The sequence below is a fragment of the Stylophora pistillata genome, chromosome 4 (genome assembly GCF_964205215.1).
Source record: "Stylophora pistillata chromosome 4, jaStyPist1.2, whole genome shotgun sequence".
Classification (NCBI taxonomy): Eukaryota; Metazoa; Cnidaria; class Anthozoa; order Scleractinia; family Pocilloporidae; genus Stylophora; species Stylophora pistillata.
In genome coordinates this window covers 31415278-31430373 of record NC_142522.1, presented here as the reverse complement: position 1 = coordinate 31430373, position 15096 = coordinate 31415278, and the positions used below count along the sequence as shown (strand labels likewise).

General features: G+C 38.8%; 1 protein-coding gene across 2 annotated transcripts in view; it reads right to left on the bottom strand.

Moving 5' to 3' along the window:
- The window catches only part of LOC111335925 (E3 ubiquitin-protein ligase rnf213-alpha), a 56036-nt gene that overhangs the window by 19823 nt on the left and 21117 nt on the right, over positions 1-15096 (bottom strand). The window contains exons 27-50 of one of the 2 annotated variants that reach the window (XM_088757146.1): positions 14847-14978; positions 14624-14729; positions 13884-14061; positions 12999-13170; positions 12582-12700; positions 12280-12474; positions 11710-11968; positions 10781-11013; positions 10139-10221; positions 9912-10045; positions 8932-9024; positions 8094-8591; positions 7507-7682; positions 6513-6735; positions 5663-6030; positions 4629-4787; positions 4385-4550; positions 3878-3948; positions 3477-3615; positions 2969-3076; positions 2728-2813; positions 1431-1619; positions 934-1069; positions 231-446 (exon numbers count right to left, since the gene is read on the bottom strand). In XM_088757146.1, the coding sequence (XP_088613272.1) occupies positions 231-446; positions 934-1069; positions 1431-1619; positions 2728-2813; positions 2969-3076; positions 3477-3615; positions 3878-3948; positions 4385-4550; positions 4629-4787; positions 5663-6030; positions 6513-6735; positions 7507-7682; positions 8094-8591; positions 8932-9024; positions 9912-10045; positions 10139-10221; positions 10781-11013; positions 11710-11968; positions 12280-12474; positions 12582-12700; positions 12999-13170; positions 13884-14061; positions 14624-14729; positions 14847-14978 (4239 nt within the window). The remainder of the gene's footprint in view (positions 1-230; positions 447-933; positions 1070-1430; positions 1620-2727; positions 2814-2968; positions 3077-3476; positions 3616-3877; positions 3949-4384; positions 4551-4628; positions 4788-5662; positions 6031-6512; positions 6736-7506; positions 7683-8093; positions 8592-8931; positions 9025-9911; positions 10046-10138; positions 10222-10780; positions 11014-11709; positions 11969-12279; positions 12475-12581; positions 12701-12998; positions 13171-13883; positions 14062-14623; positions 14730-14846; positions 14979-15096) is intronic. The other variant, XM_088757147.1, reaches the window with a different exon arrangement.

Here is a 15096-nt window from a genome sequence, read left to right as displayed (position 1 = left end):
ATGAGAATTTGGGGAAAAATTGTAGCTGGCATTATGCGAGAGAAATTCAGTGGCCGGACATTTGCTTTTTATGCTCGAGTATATAGATCTTCAACAGTAATTTTTAATCCTCACCCATGTTCTTCCCTCAGACAGTCATGTCGAAACAAAGGACAATTTTTATAGATTAAACCAACACTTAAAGGTAAGCCAACGGCGGAAACATTTTTTAAGAAAGCTGATGTTCTTACTTGGGCACGAAATGATGCATTAGACATCCCATCGGCACCAAACTTGGCAGCCCCGACTACTTTTTCTAAAAAGTTGGCCAGGCTTGAGTGTTCTTGCTTGTGAAAGTACTTCGTCCATAATTCGTCTGCGTTTGGGCTCAGACGTGAGAAACGGAGACGAGTAACAGAGTCGGGAGTCGCACACTGTAGCAAACGCTCCTTACATATGCTAAGCACCTGAAGGAAAATAAAACTTTATGTACACACAAACACGGTATCCCTGCCTCCACCCTGCTATATATTCGTCATCAATCTGAAAGAGTCGTTGTCAGTTTTAGAAGACAACAGCAGCATAGTAAACAACTATGACGAGAACATCTGGGATACCAATCTTTGACACCAACCCTCTGCTTTCAATTCATTTCCTGAAATTGTGTTGGCTTCAAAGAAGAAAGAGGAATAGGAAGATTTATACGCAGCTTCGCTGAACAGAATACAGAAATTATATTCCCCAGCCCATGCTTACAAATATCCCAGAGGCGAATGAACCATTTCAGCTGAACTGTTGGTATTTCCCTATAAAGAGTAGGTACCCCAATAGGATGTACTTAGAGGCCTAGAAGAGATGCACACCACGTTCTCTTCGCTGAGACTGTTCATTTTGCGAGCTTAACCTTATGGCTAATCAAATGTATTACTTCTTTTCTATCACAGCACAACTTACTTCTTCCACCCAATACTTTCTATCTTGGTCTGTGAGGGAGGTTCCGTCGCTGTGAAGCTCAGCACAAACTTGCAAAACCACGGCCGGAACAGTGTCCTCGTCGTAACCAATGAAAGCATCTCCCTTTGTGAATTTTCTTGATGGAAAAACGGGGTTAGCTCTTTAGTAAGGCGAATATGTCACCTACAGAGTAGGTCAAGTAGAACCGCGATATATCCTTTCAATCGGAATATAAATTCAATTACAAACTGCCACAATGACACGCTTCAGTCTTACAACTCTACAAACCACACAGTCTTAATTCAAATCATTCAGGCATTGGTAACTAACAAGTACTTAGATGAATTTCACCAACAAATAGCAGGCCTTTTGCAATATTTTAGGAAAATGAGAAGATGAAGATAGCTTTATGAGCAATAACGACAATATTAACCCTATAAAAGAAAATAACTTGAAGGGAGGCGCAAACTGGCTTAGAGTGATCTTATTTTTAAAACCTCTGTCTTTCGTGGGTGCGATGCAGTATAGACGCAAAACCTTCAACCCAGTCTTCCAGTTCGTTAGACAGTTCTTTCTGAGGCTCAGTGAGTCCAGATGACATAACAAGGAAGTGTTTCTCCAAGCGGTTAATCAGAGGAATGGGAAACTTGTTGTAGACCACGTCCTTTTCGGCAATGACAATAAGCCTGTTGAAAAGAATGATTGCAACAGTTGTTTGTTTGAAATAAGTACTTTTGCGAATGAGTGCAACCTGTTGTACCGATTACGTTCTTCACTGCTGCCCGCGAAAGGATATCTGTTTCTTGACGCTAACCCTCATGAACAGACAGCATTTTGTTTCGAGTTTGATGAACTTTGACGTAAAACAAACTGCGTTATTCAAAGATTGTTGTCATAGTGTCTTTCATTTTGATGAAATGAACTTATCTAGCTGTGTTCAGGAAAAAATTTGTGGGGTAATTAGTAAAACTCCTTGAGTGGAGCTTTGCGACTAATAAACAATTATTGGATGAGGTTTTTGTGATATCCAGAATAATCAAGGTCGAGGTAAGTGTTATCAGCCGAAGCCGAAGGCTTCGGCTGATAACACTAACCGAGACCTTGATTATTCCAGACATCACAAAAACCTCATCCTATAATTATTTTATTATACATTGTTTTAAAGAAAATAATGCCAAATGCATTATCGCAGCGAACACAGTTTATTTTCGAACACTTAAAAATGCACAACTGAGTGGTATTAAAATTTTTCACTTGGGCTAATTCCTTTTTGTCGTGTGGCTCCTGGATATTTTTCTCTTCAAGGTATTCGTAGAACAGTTCTTTCGCCACTTTTCTCGATCTTTTAGTGTTTTCCGAATCTTTATCTTCAAGTAATTTCTCAATTTCTCGCTGGGTCGATGAAGCGAATCGAGAAGCCATTCTTACTTCACTGTCCGTGAACTTGACATTGCTCCACCGGAAATCATGCATTGCGCGCGCAACCTACAGATTATTCACTAATCTGTAGGTTGTGCTGTTTCCCAGAATTAACTGTGGGCGTTTAGCCGATGAGAAGACAGATGGTGACTACAACGGATAATAATCTCAATAATTTAATCTTTAATGATTTAATAGTAGGTTAACTAGGAGAGTTAATTAGATACGCGACCCCACAATCATGTAATGCTTATAATCTGATCGTGTTTTAAATAAAGGATTTTACTTTACTTTAGTCAAAAGTGCATGATAGCCAGCTCAATTGAAATATTGCTATTTTCAACTCCTCATGAAACTACAGACTTATGTCATTACCTGAAATCTTTGTGAACTCGGCATTTGACTCGGTTATTCCCGAGTCCAAGGTCGACATATTTCTCTCCTCCAAAAGAGACGTAATACTGAAAAGAAAATTTATAAACAACTTCAAGATAAAGGCTGATGACAAGGAAGATGTAGCTGTATAATTGTATAGTGCGCCACCGATCAAGTAACTTCCGCATGATAAAGTACAGAAAATTCACATGTTGCGTTCTATTGTGCGATTGCGACTGACCTGATTTAAGGCGTCGTAGAGGCTTTCATACAGGTTTTCGAGATTCAGCAAAATCACCGTTCTGCCCGTCTCCATACACATTTTGACACGGTTAATATTGCGGCAAACCTGCAGAAAGTACGTTTAAACAATCTTTGGTTATGGCATAGATCTTAAAATGATGTCATTGAATATGTTTAAGTCATTAATAAGCGAACCGCTGTAAGATTAATGAAATAACAAGGAAGGGTGGGAAGAATGGCTGTGACAAAAAAAAAAAAAAAAGAAAAAAGAAAAAAAAGCTGGAGCAACCGAAACAGTTTTATGAGAGTCAAACAAACGGTTAGCGAGACAAAGATACTAAAAAAGAAGGCAGATATACAAGGAGACAGGGATACAGAAAACAGGCAAAGAGCCTTAAGGATATCTAGTTAGTGATCTAGTGGCATAGTGATCTAAACAGTGACAAAGATAGTAAACACATATACTGACTGAAAGAGGAAAACGACATTTAGCACAGAGTTTTCACCTGAGTGAATAACTGGTCCTTAGGAAAACCACTTCCAAAGATAACGTATGGTTCTTCCTCATCTTGTTCTAACAAGAGCTGTTTTATTCTCGGCAAAGCTGCAAAGTTCTCAGTCATGATGAGCAGATACCGTCCATCTCTATAAAGCAAAGAAACAGCAAACTTTTTTGCGCGAAAAAAGGATACCATCTTTGAAATTCTCATAAGTAATCAGTCTAGAAAGAACAGAGAAACGAGCACTGACTGGCCATGTGCGGCAGCACAAGCATGTCAAATAATTTTAAAATCATTTTCATCATTACAACAGGTCAGACGATCACATCATACAAAACTCCAGGAAGTACATATCTAAAGACCCATTTTCTACCAAAGAATTGTAGACAATTCGGTATCAGACTTACCCCATCACGCTTTCCCGATTCAGGCTTGCCCTAATAAGATCCAGAGAGTCCACTTTTCTACGTTCTTCATCCTGTAAGTTATGCGAGATTTACGGAATTTTAAAGGCTAGAGTAAAGTATACAATAACCTAAAGAATGTAACAGCTGGAAACAATTATCATCTTGGTGGTTACGAATATGAAGTAAATTACATTTTTTAAACTGTGCGATCGTCGGATGCCTGTTAGAAGTATCATTGGAATATCCTCTCGAACAGATTATTAACTGAACTACCACCGGAGAATGCCCCTAATGAATTTTCTCTGGAGGTATTCTTAGTCGGTCCGTCAATTAAATTAAAAGGGTTTAATCCTTACTACGAAGTCATCGTACGTGTGTAATCTAAGAAATCAAGAGATATAAATCAATATGTATTTGATTTATCCCAAATTTTAGTAGAACTAACGGTCTTAAAGATAGCTTTTTTTAACCGTAACTCCAGGTGATAAAGAAAAAAAGTGTTTTTACCTGAACGTATTCCTCGGGAAAATCAATATGGTCCATAAGTATTTTCACAGGGTTAAAGGCCTCTTCCAGTAAGCCACTGAAGTTTCTCTTGATGATCCGTTCGAGCTCTTCCCAGTTTGGTCGGCGTTCCTGCTCTTTTGCGATGCAGACGATCATCTTAATGAGACTGTTTTAAAACAAAAGAAATGACAGATATATATATAATTTTTCATAACATAATCAGATCAGGTCAACGCAACCAAACCTGTAGAAGTCTCGTAGTCCAAAAAATTCATCTTTCTTTCCCTCGATCAGTTTCTTCAGGGTTTTCTGTTTGGTGTAGAGGTCTCTGTAGCCACGGACCAACGGGGTTATAAGGTGTTCTATGTGTGTCATTATGTCCTCATCACCTCCACAAATACCCCTGAAATATTCAAAATATAACTTACATCAAAGATGAAGAACGATCGTATTTCAGACATTTTGACAACATTGTTTGATTTCCAGTTTGCTTTCTTGACAACAATCGTAGAATCTAAAAAGCCTAATCGGTAGATGAACCTTAGGTCTCACTCGAACTTTAACAGTATTTAGTAAGATTACATGTTGATTACGGAATAAGTTGGAGACGGTGAATGGTTATTGCCTGAAAGAAAGATATCCTATTCTCTGCACGTTATTTACAAAATCACCTTGAAAAAATGACTGATTTGAAATAGAACGCGCCTTCCCTAAATGAGTCGGGTATGAGCTTTCTTTTTCTTTACCAACACCTCAGAGATCCTGATGATATTGTTCGAAAACATATTGTTTGATTACACAAAGAAAATTTAGAGGATAAAATGACAATGGGAAGTAAACTATTACTTTCCCTGGTGCTTGTTACAAATCTCTTCAGCAGCACTTCTATTCAAGAAATCCAGAAACGAAAAATTAACGCTTTGATTCAGTTGCATTTGGTTTACGCTCGTACTCAAGCCTAAAAATTCTTTCCTAAACTTTCTCTATGTCCTTCTTTATCATGCAAACAATATATTATCGAATATAGGTCACCAAAGGTTTGTTAGAAAAGCTGAAATTCCGCGCGTTGGCCCTTCGTCGTAGCAAGATGTTGATTTTAATCGTTAATTCATTGTTTCCCTTCCGTTCCGACGCAACACAATAAACCCGTTTGCCTTCACAATGAGCACCTCATTACATCACTGCAATAGCCCAACTTAAGGTCATTTTCAAATTCTAGATATCAAGTACATAGCTGAAATCTAAATCAGAAATTAAATGGAATCACTACAACATTACCTGGCAGTTGCCTCCAGTTCGTCACCGTCAGGTTCATTGCGGCAAAGCATTATTCCACGGTTCATCTTGGCTGGGTCCAGCGCCCAGTTGGACAAACCAATGAAAGCAACGTGTGTAAATCTCTTTCCAGACTGGATCACAAACTCGTCGTCTTGGTCATCATCTTCCAGCAGGGGATGTAGAGTTTTTAAGGGCATTTTTGGCGAGTCCTCTGCCAGTCCGACTTCATCTAGCACTACCACAGAAGCAAATGTGTCTGGAGTTCCTTGTTTGTTCTTGCTCTCCTGAAGTTTACTACATTGTTTAAATGTTGCTAGTATCCCGTCAGGGGTGGACTGAGGGCTACATTGGTACGAAACCAACTGAATCTGTTATAAAAAATTGAAGCAACTGATTCCGTTTCTAAGTATTTACAGCTCACTGTAAAACCTTACTTGTGATAAAATTTATTTGAAGGGAGAGAAAAATACCAGAACCCTTGTAAGCTACAGATAGCTTCCCAAAATGTTATTTGTGTGGTGTATATACCTCAACTCTTCCCTTCAATGAAATGTTTACATTGGAACCGCCCCGTACACCACGAAAAGCTATTAAATAAAGAGATTCTTAAACGCGCCTCTCAAAGAAAATCACCACAGCACTGAATTAACACAGTTGGAACATAAACAGAACAGAAAACAAGTCTAAAAGAGTTCACAGGTTTTTATTTTTCAATTAACGTTACTATTATCATAGCTATTATCATAGCTATTATCATTATCATTACCATTACCATTCTTCTTCTTTTTTTTTTTTCATTATTATTTTATTATTCTCATGGTGTCATAAGCACTCTGTTATTCGGTCTTACCTGCTTAAACTTTTTGAAAAGTTTAGATTTTGATCTTGCTCCCTGCATGTTATCGGCTACAACAGTCTTGGCCAGGGATTTGGAGCTGCCTGGTTTACCAACCACAAATAATGGAATCCTCAGCTCAATGCACACCACCATCATAAACACATTTTCACTAAGGGCTTCGTTGCAGGCAATGTTGGGTCCAAGTTCTAGCTCCCCCATCAAAGCTTCTTGACATCTTCATAAGGAAACGTAGAAACCAATATTTACCATCATGAGATAAAATGAAATATATGAAGTTCATATATTTTGTACTGCGGTATTAGATACATATGCACGATCCTCGCAGTAGATAGCGCTATTAAAGCAATAGCAAAAATCAGGCCTGATTTTTTTCAGGTCTGATTTTCGCTATTGCTTAAATAGCGCTATCTACTGCGAGGATCGTGCATATGTATTTACCATCATCTTCATATGAACTTCATATATTTCATTGTATCTCATTTATCACTTTCACGGGTTTATTACGAATCAACTTAACGGCCTGCTCCCAGTTGGCTTGTTAGCTCAATTGGTAGAGCGCTGCACTAGTATCGCAGAGGTCAGTGGTTCGAATCCCGTACAGGCCTGATTTTTTTCAGGTCTGATTTTCGCTATAGCTTAAATAGCGCTATCTACTGCGAGGATCGTGCATATGTATTTACCATCATCTTCATAACAAAGAACTGACCCACATAAAAAATTTTAACTTTCCTCTATATTTGTCTCCTCAAATGGCAAAACAACAATAACGAAAAAATTCCCCCTTTCCAGCAAGCTGGAAAAATGTCTTTGTCGTTCAGTCGAATGACCATTACGTCTTATCGATATTTTACAGGAAAATTAGTAAGAATCCTGAAAAAGGAATATTGCCAGAACTGAAAAAAGGCGTTGAAAGGAAATTTGAACGATATTCCTCTCAGCCAACATTTACACTTGTAAGTACATCGTTAACAAATAGCAAAGTTACCGAGAAATTTCTCTTTCAATCCTTTCAGCTCCACCAGGAAGCCTGCATGGGGGTCGGAATGATTTTTCCACTGCCTCGCGATATTCCTTCCTTTCTGTTAACCGTGCTTGGTAACAAACGCCAAGAGCAAGAATTAAAGACCAGGTTACAGGGTCAATCTTGTCGCTGACATCTTCCTAACATTAATAAAAAATAGTGGAATTAATGTAAGTTCCAAAAACGAAAATGCGTTGGACATTGATGAAATTACCATTCAGACCACCATTTTCTTGCTTTCAAAAATACAAGGTAATGCTAAGCTTTGTATTCTGAGGTCTAAAACAACCATATAATCAATGCATTTGGTGAATGGCAGCATGGTGTCGAGCTGTCATAAAGTCAAGGAGTGATGATGCTTTCACTTGACCTAATCACCGCCTAAAATTACTCACTAGTCGATTGTGAAGTTCGTAAAGAATATGTTTTTCGCATGAGATAAAAATTATTCATAGGAGTAAAACGGAGTGGGCGCAATTGGTAATTATTACAATTGAAACAGCAAGTGTCTTCGCCAGTATTGAATAAATTTTAACTAAAACTATACTTACGTTTTCTTCTTGGAACGGTCCTGCGACAGATTCTTCAAGGTCGAGTGTATTTGAAGGATCGAATCGAGGAGCCACATGCAGAGGCTTTAAATCTTCTGAGGTTTCTTCTAGAAGAGCAACCCGTCCTTTTCCGTGAGTTAAAGTGTGTAACATCTCAAGCAGGCGTGATCGCTCGTCTTTTTCTCTTTTGACAGCAATATCTTCTTTGAGAGGATTAAACCAGCTTGAGTGATCGATAAGCGTTCGCCTTTCCCCTTTCAAAGGAGCATGTTCTTCCTTTTTAAGAACGGATCGCTCGTCATCAGAAGCATAAGGTGCTTCTTTCAGATTTGGTTGCATTGTATAAAATTCGATGTCGCCTTCATTCTCGCTATCGTCTTCATTTTCACTTTCCTCTTCTTGCATCAAAGAAAAAAAGTGCTGGTACTGCTTGTGAAACCACAGCATGACCTCCATGGCTCGTTTAACGTCACGTAAGCTAACAAAGCTGCATTCATCCTGCAAGTGTAAATTTAAAACCAGTTTTTGAAAAACTATGGCGATCGTTTCGTATTCAAGGATGACGATTAAGTACCAATTATTAGAGAACCTTGAGAATAACCTTTTTAAAATACGATAACGTCAACTGTGTTAAATTTTTCATTATGGTTCACCAATTTCCTATTGGAACGAGTTTAGGTTTAAAAGAGTTCGCAGAAAAACAGACATGATATGTAGTTACCAACAATTGACAGCAGGATCATAAAACGTAATGACGAAACTAAAAGATCAAGTCATTAAAATACTCATTTTCATCAAACAAAGGTAATAACCCGCTGTTGCTCAACAAGCAAAACACCTTTTTCTGTCTCATGAATCTCTGGGAGGCTGCTAAAACACTTGCTATGGCAATGACTAGGTTTTCATCTCCTGGAAGGCGACCTTGATGAACCTAAAAATAGAGAATGATTTTGTACAAAATTGAAGTGTGGATACCAGAGATTAGCAAGGGCTTTATCGATTCAAGTGCCAACCGGCAGTTTATGAATTTCCTCCTGTATTCTCGCTGAAAAATGTTTCCTCAAAATTTCAAATTTGCTCTCAAAGCTTAGCTTCTCGACCAAATATTAATTTTTTGGGACAATCTTTCAGTGGCGGACATTATCAGCCGACTTACCAGCTGTCAAAAATAGCTTTTTTAATTAATATTCTCTAATTTTTGCGTATTTGGTTTTAAAATAATCTAATGATCAAGTATGTAACGCGAGGGGTCAAATTGAGCAGCGACGTCTCGACTCCGGCCTTTACAAACTTTGCTGAATGACCTTGGTCGTTCCGCTGTTTGGGGTAATGGCCTCTGCAAGATTTGTTGTAGTAAGCGATGAAGACGAAAATGGTTTTTCCGAACAAAAAGAGAAAGAGAACACCAAAAGGAAAACGCTGTATGAACTAAAGATTTTCAAGGAAGTTTTCGAAAGTTGCGACGAGACGAGAAACAGAGGATATCACTCCCGTGGAACTATAAGCAATCATCAAAAACTTCGTTCCCCGAGCAACGAATTTTTTGACGAATTTTTTGGCACTGCGAGAAGGAAAAACGGCGACAAGTATGAGCCCTCATCTATGAAGTCAGAGTTAGTAATATAATTTTTATTTAGCTAATTCAAAACCAGTTTACATGTATCTTCTCCTAACTTACGGTTTACCTTTTTCTGATTTGGGCACCGGGTATTTTGTATTTATTTAACGAAGGAAACGATAAGTTGATCGGAGAGTGTGTTTTTGCATTTCAAAGTTGCTCGGATGCAACGATTTTCCCGCTTTACAATATGTACTTACATATCTCCTCACAATCTGTTGGGTGTAAAGCTCTTCTACTTCCGGATTCAACTGCCCAAAATCCCAAACAATACTACGCATGCTCTCTGGTATTGCATGAACACGATAAACAAGATGACGCAATGGGATTTTACCTATATGATAGCAAAGTAACCATAATTAATAATGAAGAAAATCAGACCAGATTATTTTGGTAGGGTTTTTCACATAGAATCTCTCACTCTTACCGAGGCGTTCAGCAGTTTCTTCAGCTGTTACATGGTAGCCCAATCCCGCAGATTCTAGTTTCTGTATCATTTCATCTGTGTGCCTGCAAATAGGGTTTCCTAATTAGGCTTTGGTGTTGGTCAAATGAGGAAATCCGTAACTAACTTACGTCACGTGACTTGGTCATCGTGTTTTGTTGCTGGTTTGGAAGGTTACTATTACGGCCGGACTTGACAATAAATACGCCGGATATTGGTGTAAAAGGCATAACTGCACATCAAAAGTTACAACTGCGGATCCAAAGTGATCACTACGGATCACTACAAAGTTATAGCTGAGGATTTAAAGTTCATAATGATGACAACATTTAACTTAAATCAGAATGCCACTTGTAAGACACCGTAAGCGCCAAACTTGAAATAAATTACATGTCCGTAATAACCCTCTCAGAAAATTCGGGGTTTTTCCCTCCTTTTAGAGAATGGCGCAGTGAGAGTGCGGCGTGGGCCCCAGAACACAACGCAATCCAGACTGACCGCTAGTGACTGTTTCATCTCCCCCGTTCCCCCCCCCCCCTCCCCCACAACGTTCTTTCTTTAAAAAAAAAGCATTTATTTTTCATTTCATAATTACCACTTTCACGCTATGAACACAAGACTTACTTTCGATACGGATTGCAAGCTACAATGAATTTCAAACTGTCATTCAGGGGACGACCGTTACATCTTCGGTCCACCATAATTTCCTTTATCATCCCCAATGCTTCGGTAGTATTCGCCTCATCAAAAAACAAAACGGTGTCGATATCTTTGCCCTCCAGTCTATTATTAATGGCCATTGCCTCGGCTTGAAGGACATTTCTTTCTATGTCTTTATAAGTGGTGCCGCCATGGATCTAAAGAAGGCGACATAATAACAAACATTGGGTTAGGTAGTGATGACATTGCAATTTTCCAAGTTCATTATTACATTTTTCAAGGAAGCTCTGTAATTGTTACTGCTGGATTTCTCCTCATCATTCTAATAGTGAACTTCTTTGCAGTGGAATTTCTATCTTAAATGAACAACAGCAACAAAATTTTTATTTATACTCCTACTCGCTCAACCTACAAATAACATATCCACTGAAAAATATTATCATAGCACTGCGTGCTTGCATCACCACTGGGGCCAGCGGAGGCATGAAGCCAACAACAACCAGGGCAAAAGAAGAAGATTTCCTCCCTCGTTACAGATCTCATCGTCTGAATATCCAGTCCCCTGTCACCCGCTTCAACTACACCCACTAAAACTTAGAATAAGGTAACTCTGAACAAATTTCTTTCTCTACATATCTTGTCGCCGTAAAATTTGGTATTCTAGGTTTACTCCTTCAGGAGGTTTCTGCGAAGAATACTTTTTTATTTATTGTTTCATTTTCCCAAAGAGAGTACAGTGCCACAAACAGAAACATAAATTCAAATACAGTGCTACTAACAGTATACTTTACTTAAGAATTCCGAGACGGGCAGTAAAATCAACATTGATGTCTAAACGTCGCTCACTAACCATACTGAAAAAAAAAGAATCGAGAATAGAGCTTTGGTTTCACCTTCATTAACAGCATGTTTCTTTGTTTAACTCCCTCTGTCTGTAGGCCGCAAAAATATCGAATGAGCTTTGTTTTTCCGCATCCTGTTTCCCCCATGATTACAACTGGGATGTTACATCTGAACCTCATATAGATGGCAAGAATTTTCTTGACATTATCACCCGTCAGCTCGTACGAGTCATCCGGATCGTACGAGTCATCCGGATCATGTCCGAAGTCGATACCCATGACAGCGCACAGCAACTGAATTTTTTGAACCCTGGAAAAGCAATTTAGAAAACAAGCAAAAATTCAAGGGAATACCAGTCTATGCTAAGAAGCGTCCTTTCACTTACTTTTTGACTTCTGCAAATTCTTTGGTACTTTTGTGTTTTTCAGGATAGAGAAGGGCTGGGACCGGGACCTCTTAACTCCTACTCCAACACGCTAATCACAAAGCAAAAGAGTCCTTCCCATCCACCCTCCTTCCCATGCCTTGGTGGAGGTTAGTCACGAACGTTAGTTACGAGACATGAGACTCCAAATAACTGATTCATCTATTTTATTCAGCAGTCGCCACTTGATACCTACTTCGAATAGGACTCAAAGCTGTTTTCTAAATCCACTTTCTGCACAGAAAGTCCCGTGCGAAGATGTCTTGTCATGATCCCTTCTTGAATGATTTTTTGAGTCTGCGGATCCAGAAGATTTCCTTCTTGATCAACTTGGAATCCGAGGAAAGTCATGGTATCATGATCCGGATGAAAAAAGATATATGGATGAGGCCTAAATTAAAAAAGGGAAGAAATATTTGTCTTCTTGTGTCAAATGTAAACGTTACAAAGTTAAGCTCATTCGAAATGGCGAGATCAAAACGTATTAGCAAGTATTACCTCTTCTCCCAACGTCTCCGGAGTCGGAAGGGAACAATATCTTGCTCTTCCTCTGAACCAGCTGATGCTCCGTGAATCTGATTGGTATCTTTGTCTGTTAAAGATCGCATCGAGAAATCCTGACAGAGAGCAACAAAGTTTCAGTACCAATAACATGGAATTTTGTTGCATCATTTAGAAGAGTCACAGCAATATTACCACCCTTTCATTTGTGACAGGTCAAACGGTCTTCTTATCGAAAGCGACCTCGTACAAAAAGTTTTCCAAGTGAAAAAAATACAATAATTGTAGAGGGACCAAGATAACCACCGAAAGAGATGATTGAAACGGATTGCCAATGACGAGTGATCGATGTTTAAGACTTCTGAAATCTTGGAAATTAATCGCTGATATTTCTGCTCATTTTTTATAACTAACCTTTGACATAATTATCATAAAATTAACCACAAATGTCCGGAATCCTTCCAAGGTGTCCTCTACTAAAGAGGTGTTACAGAACGTACTTTTCTCGCAATCCCTAAGCTGGTAGTTCAAAAAGTTCACAAAATAACGAAGCTCAGACCATGACGGGTTCTTAACTCCACAGTTCCTGACAAAAGTAAACAAAGTATGAGTATTTACACAAAGAGCTAGGTCCAATAATTAAAGGGTAACAATCTACAAAGTGCAAACATAAAGATCCAGAGAAAAGAGCCCTTACAGAACTAAATAAATATTTGGTTTTGTTATGAGATGTCTCCAGATTGGTCTCCCAAGCACTTCTGTCGAACAGCGAGTTCCTTTGTGGAGAGTTAACACTGGGTGCACTCTATTCAAGGATATGTTGCGAGTAGCGTATTACCATGAGAAACATTTCCTCGCGTATTATAATTAAGTTACCTCACACATTTGAGATTCATTATTCCACTATTGTGGCCTATCGAAGCGTCCGGCCACTTTTTTGCTTTAATTTCCGTCCGTACTTTTGTTTGTACTAAAGTGTATAGTCACACCACTGTTAAGTGGTCCCCCCATAAAAAAAACAAAAAAAAACAACAACAACAAAAACAGATGACGGCTTGGTTAACCGTCTGGTGCGTAATTTGACAAACGTGTACCAATCATTGTTCTCAATCGATACGAAACAAATGAACTATTTCACAGTCATAACGACTGTGAATAAGGGAAGCCAACCACGAGAATCTCAAGAATACCCGCCTGACTGTACCAAGATAGAAAAACAAGGACGTAGATAATTTGAGGCTTGAACGCTTGCTTTTCTCTGAGACAACTGCTGTCTCTCCCGTGGAACAGGTTACAAACCTGATTAATGTTTTAAGACATTCGGTTGGACTCGTGCGTTTATTGCTTGGATTATAGTAAAACTGCTGGATAAGTTCAGGTTCCTCCTTGATCAGCTGAAGATACTGCCACACACGCTGAACTTCGTCGCTCTCTAATTCTCCCTCATCAAATGATGGGCGATTACTTTCTTTTACTGCTAAAAAAAACATACATTTTGATGATGCCATGACGTGTAGAAATAGTAAGGACTGTACATCAAGTGAGTAAGTCGAAGATTAGTCTAAGGTGAATAGAGAAGTTCCTATCATTGCATTTCAGCAGGAAATCAATAAGTTGATTTTCTTTTACTCTTTCCAGGTCGACTTATGTTTTAGATGGTCTGTTTTTGTTGAGGTAAAAAAATCGGAGGTCCTAGAGAAAAAGTGCCGAAGAAAGGATTACAACCAAGAAACATGATTCCATCTCCAAGTTCGAGTCCAGGCCACAGTGGTGGTGAGGAACTAGCGCTCTCGCGACTTTAACAACCCTACTGACCAATGCAAAGCCGTGAGAACTTCATTCCTATAAAGTCCTTGCCTAAGGACAAAGGATAAAAATGTTCTAACTTTGGCTATGTTCCAGTTAGCACTACAATTGTAATACTACAGATTTTATATCATAATTAAACAGTCAAAATGCATGATAGCTTTTTTACTAGCAACGAGAAAGCAGTAACACGATGATTTTTTATGCAACGTCAAACTTGAGTCAAATCATACCTGCGCCTTTTCTTCTCAAGGAGAAAAGAGTGTCTCTTGGAAGAGAGCATCTGATTTGAGGGAGAAGATCATCGAACTTGCAAGCCTCAGGTGACTCCTTAGGTCCCTAATTATATATGATGAGATTAAAAAAAAAAAAACAGTCATGAAGTGATATTCGTTAAAAGCATATTGGCAGATATATTAAAGTAACCTTTAGTCGTGTTTGGCAAATAATTCTTACCATTGAGGTGGGGTTGGTGACTTCTAGGATATACAAGTCGTGGGAGTTCCTTCTCCAAACGCGTCCACACTCATCAGTCAGCTCACCCAAGATCAGTAAATTAAACAGCAACGTTTCGAACTCTGGCGTTACCTGTCAAGGAAGTGTGCATTAGAACATAATTCATGTTGCTTGTTTTCTTGCTCAATTTTTGTTTAGGTTCTTTTTCGCAAGCTTGTTCAGCCTTCAACTTTCTATTTAAAAGCTGATT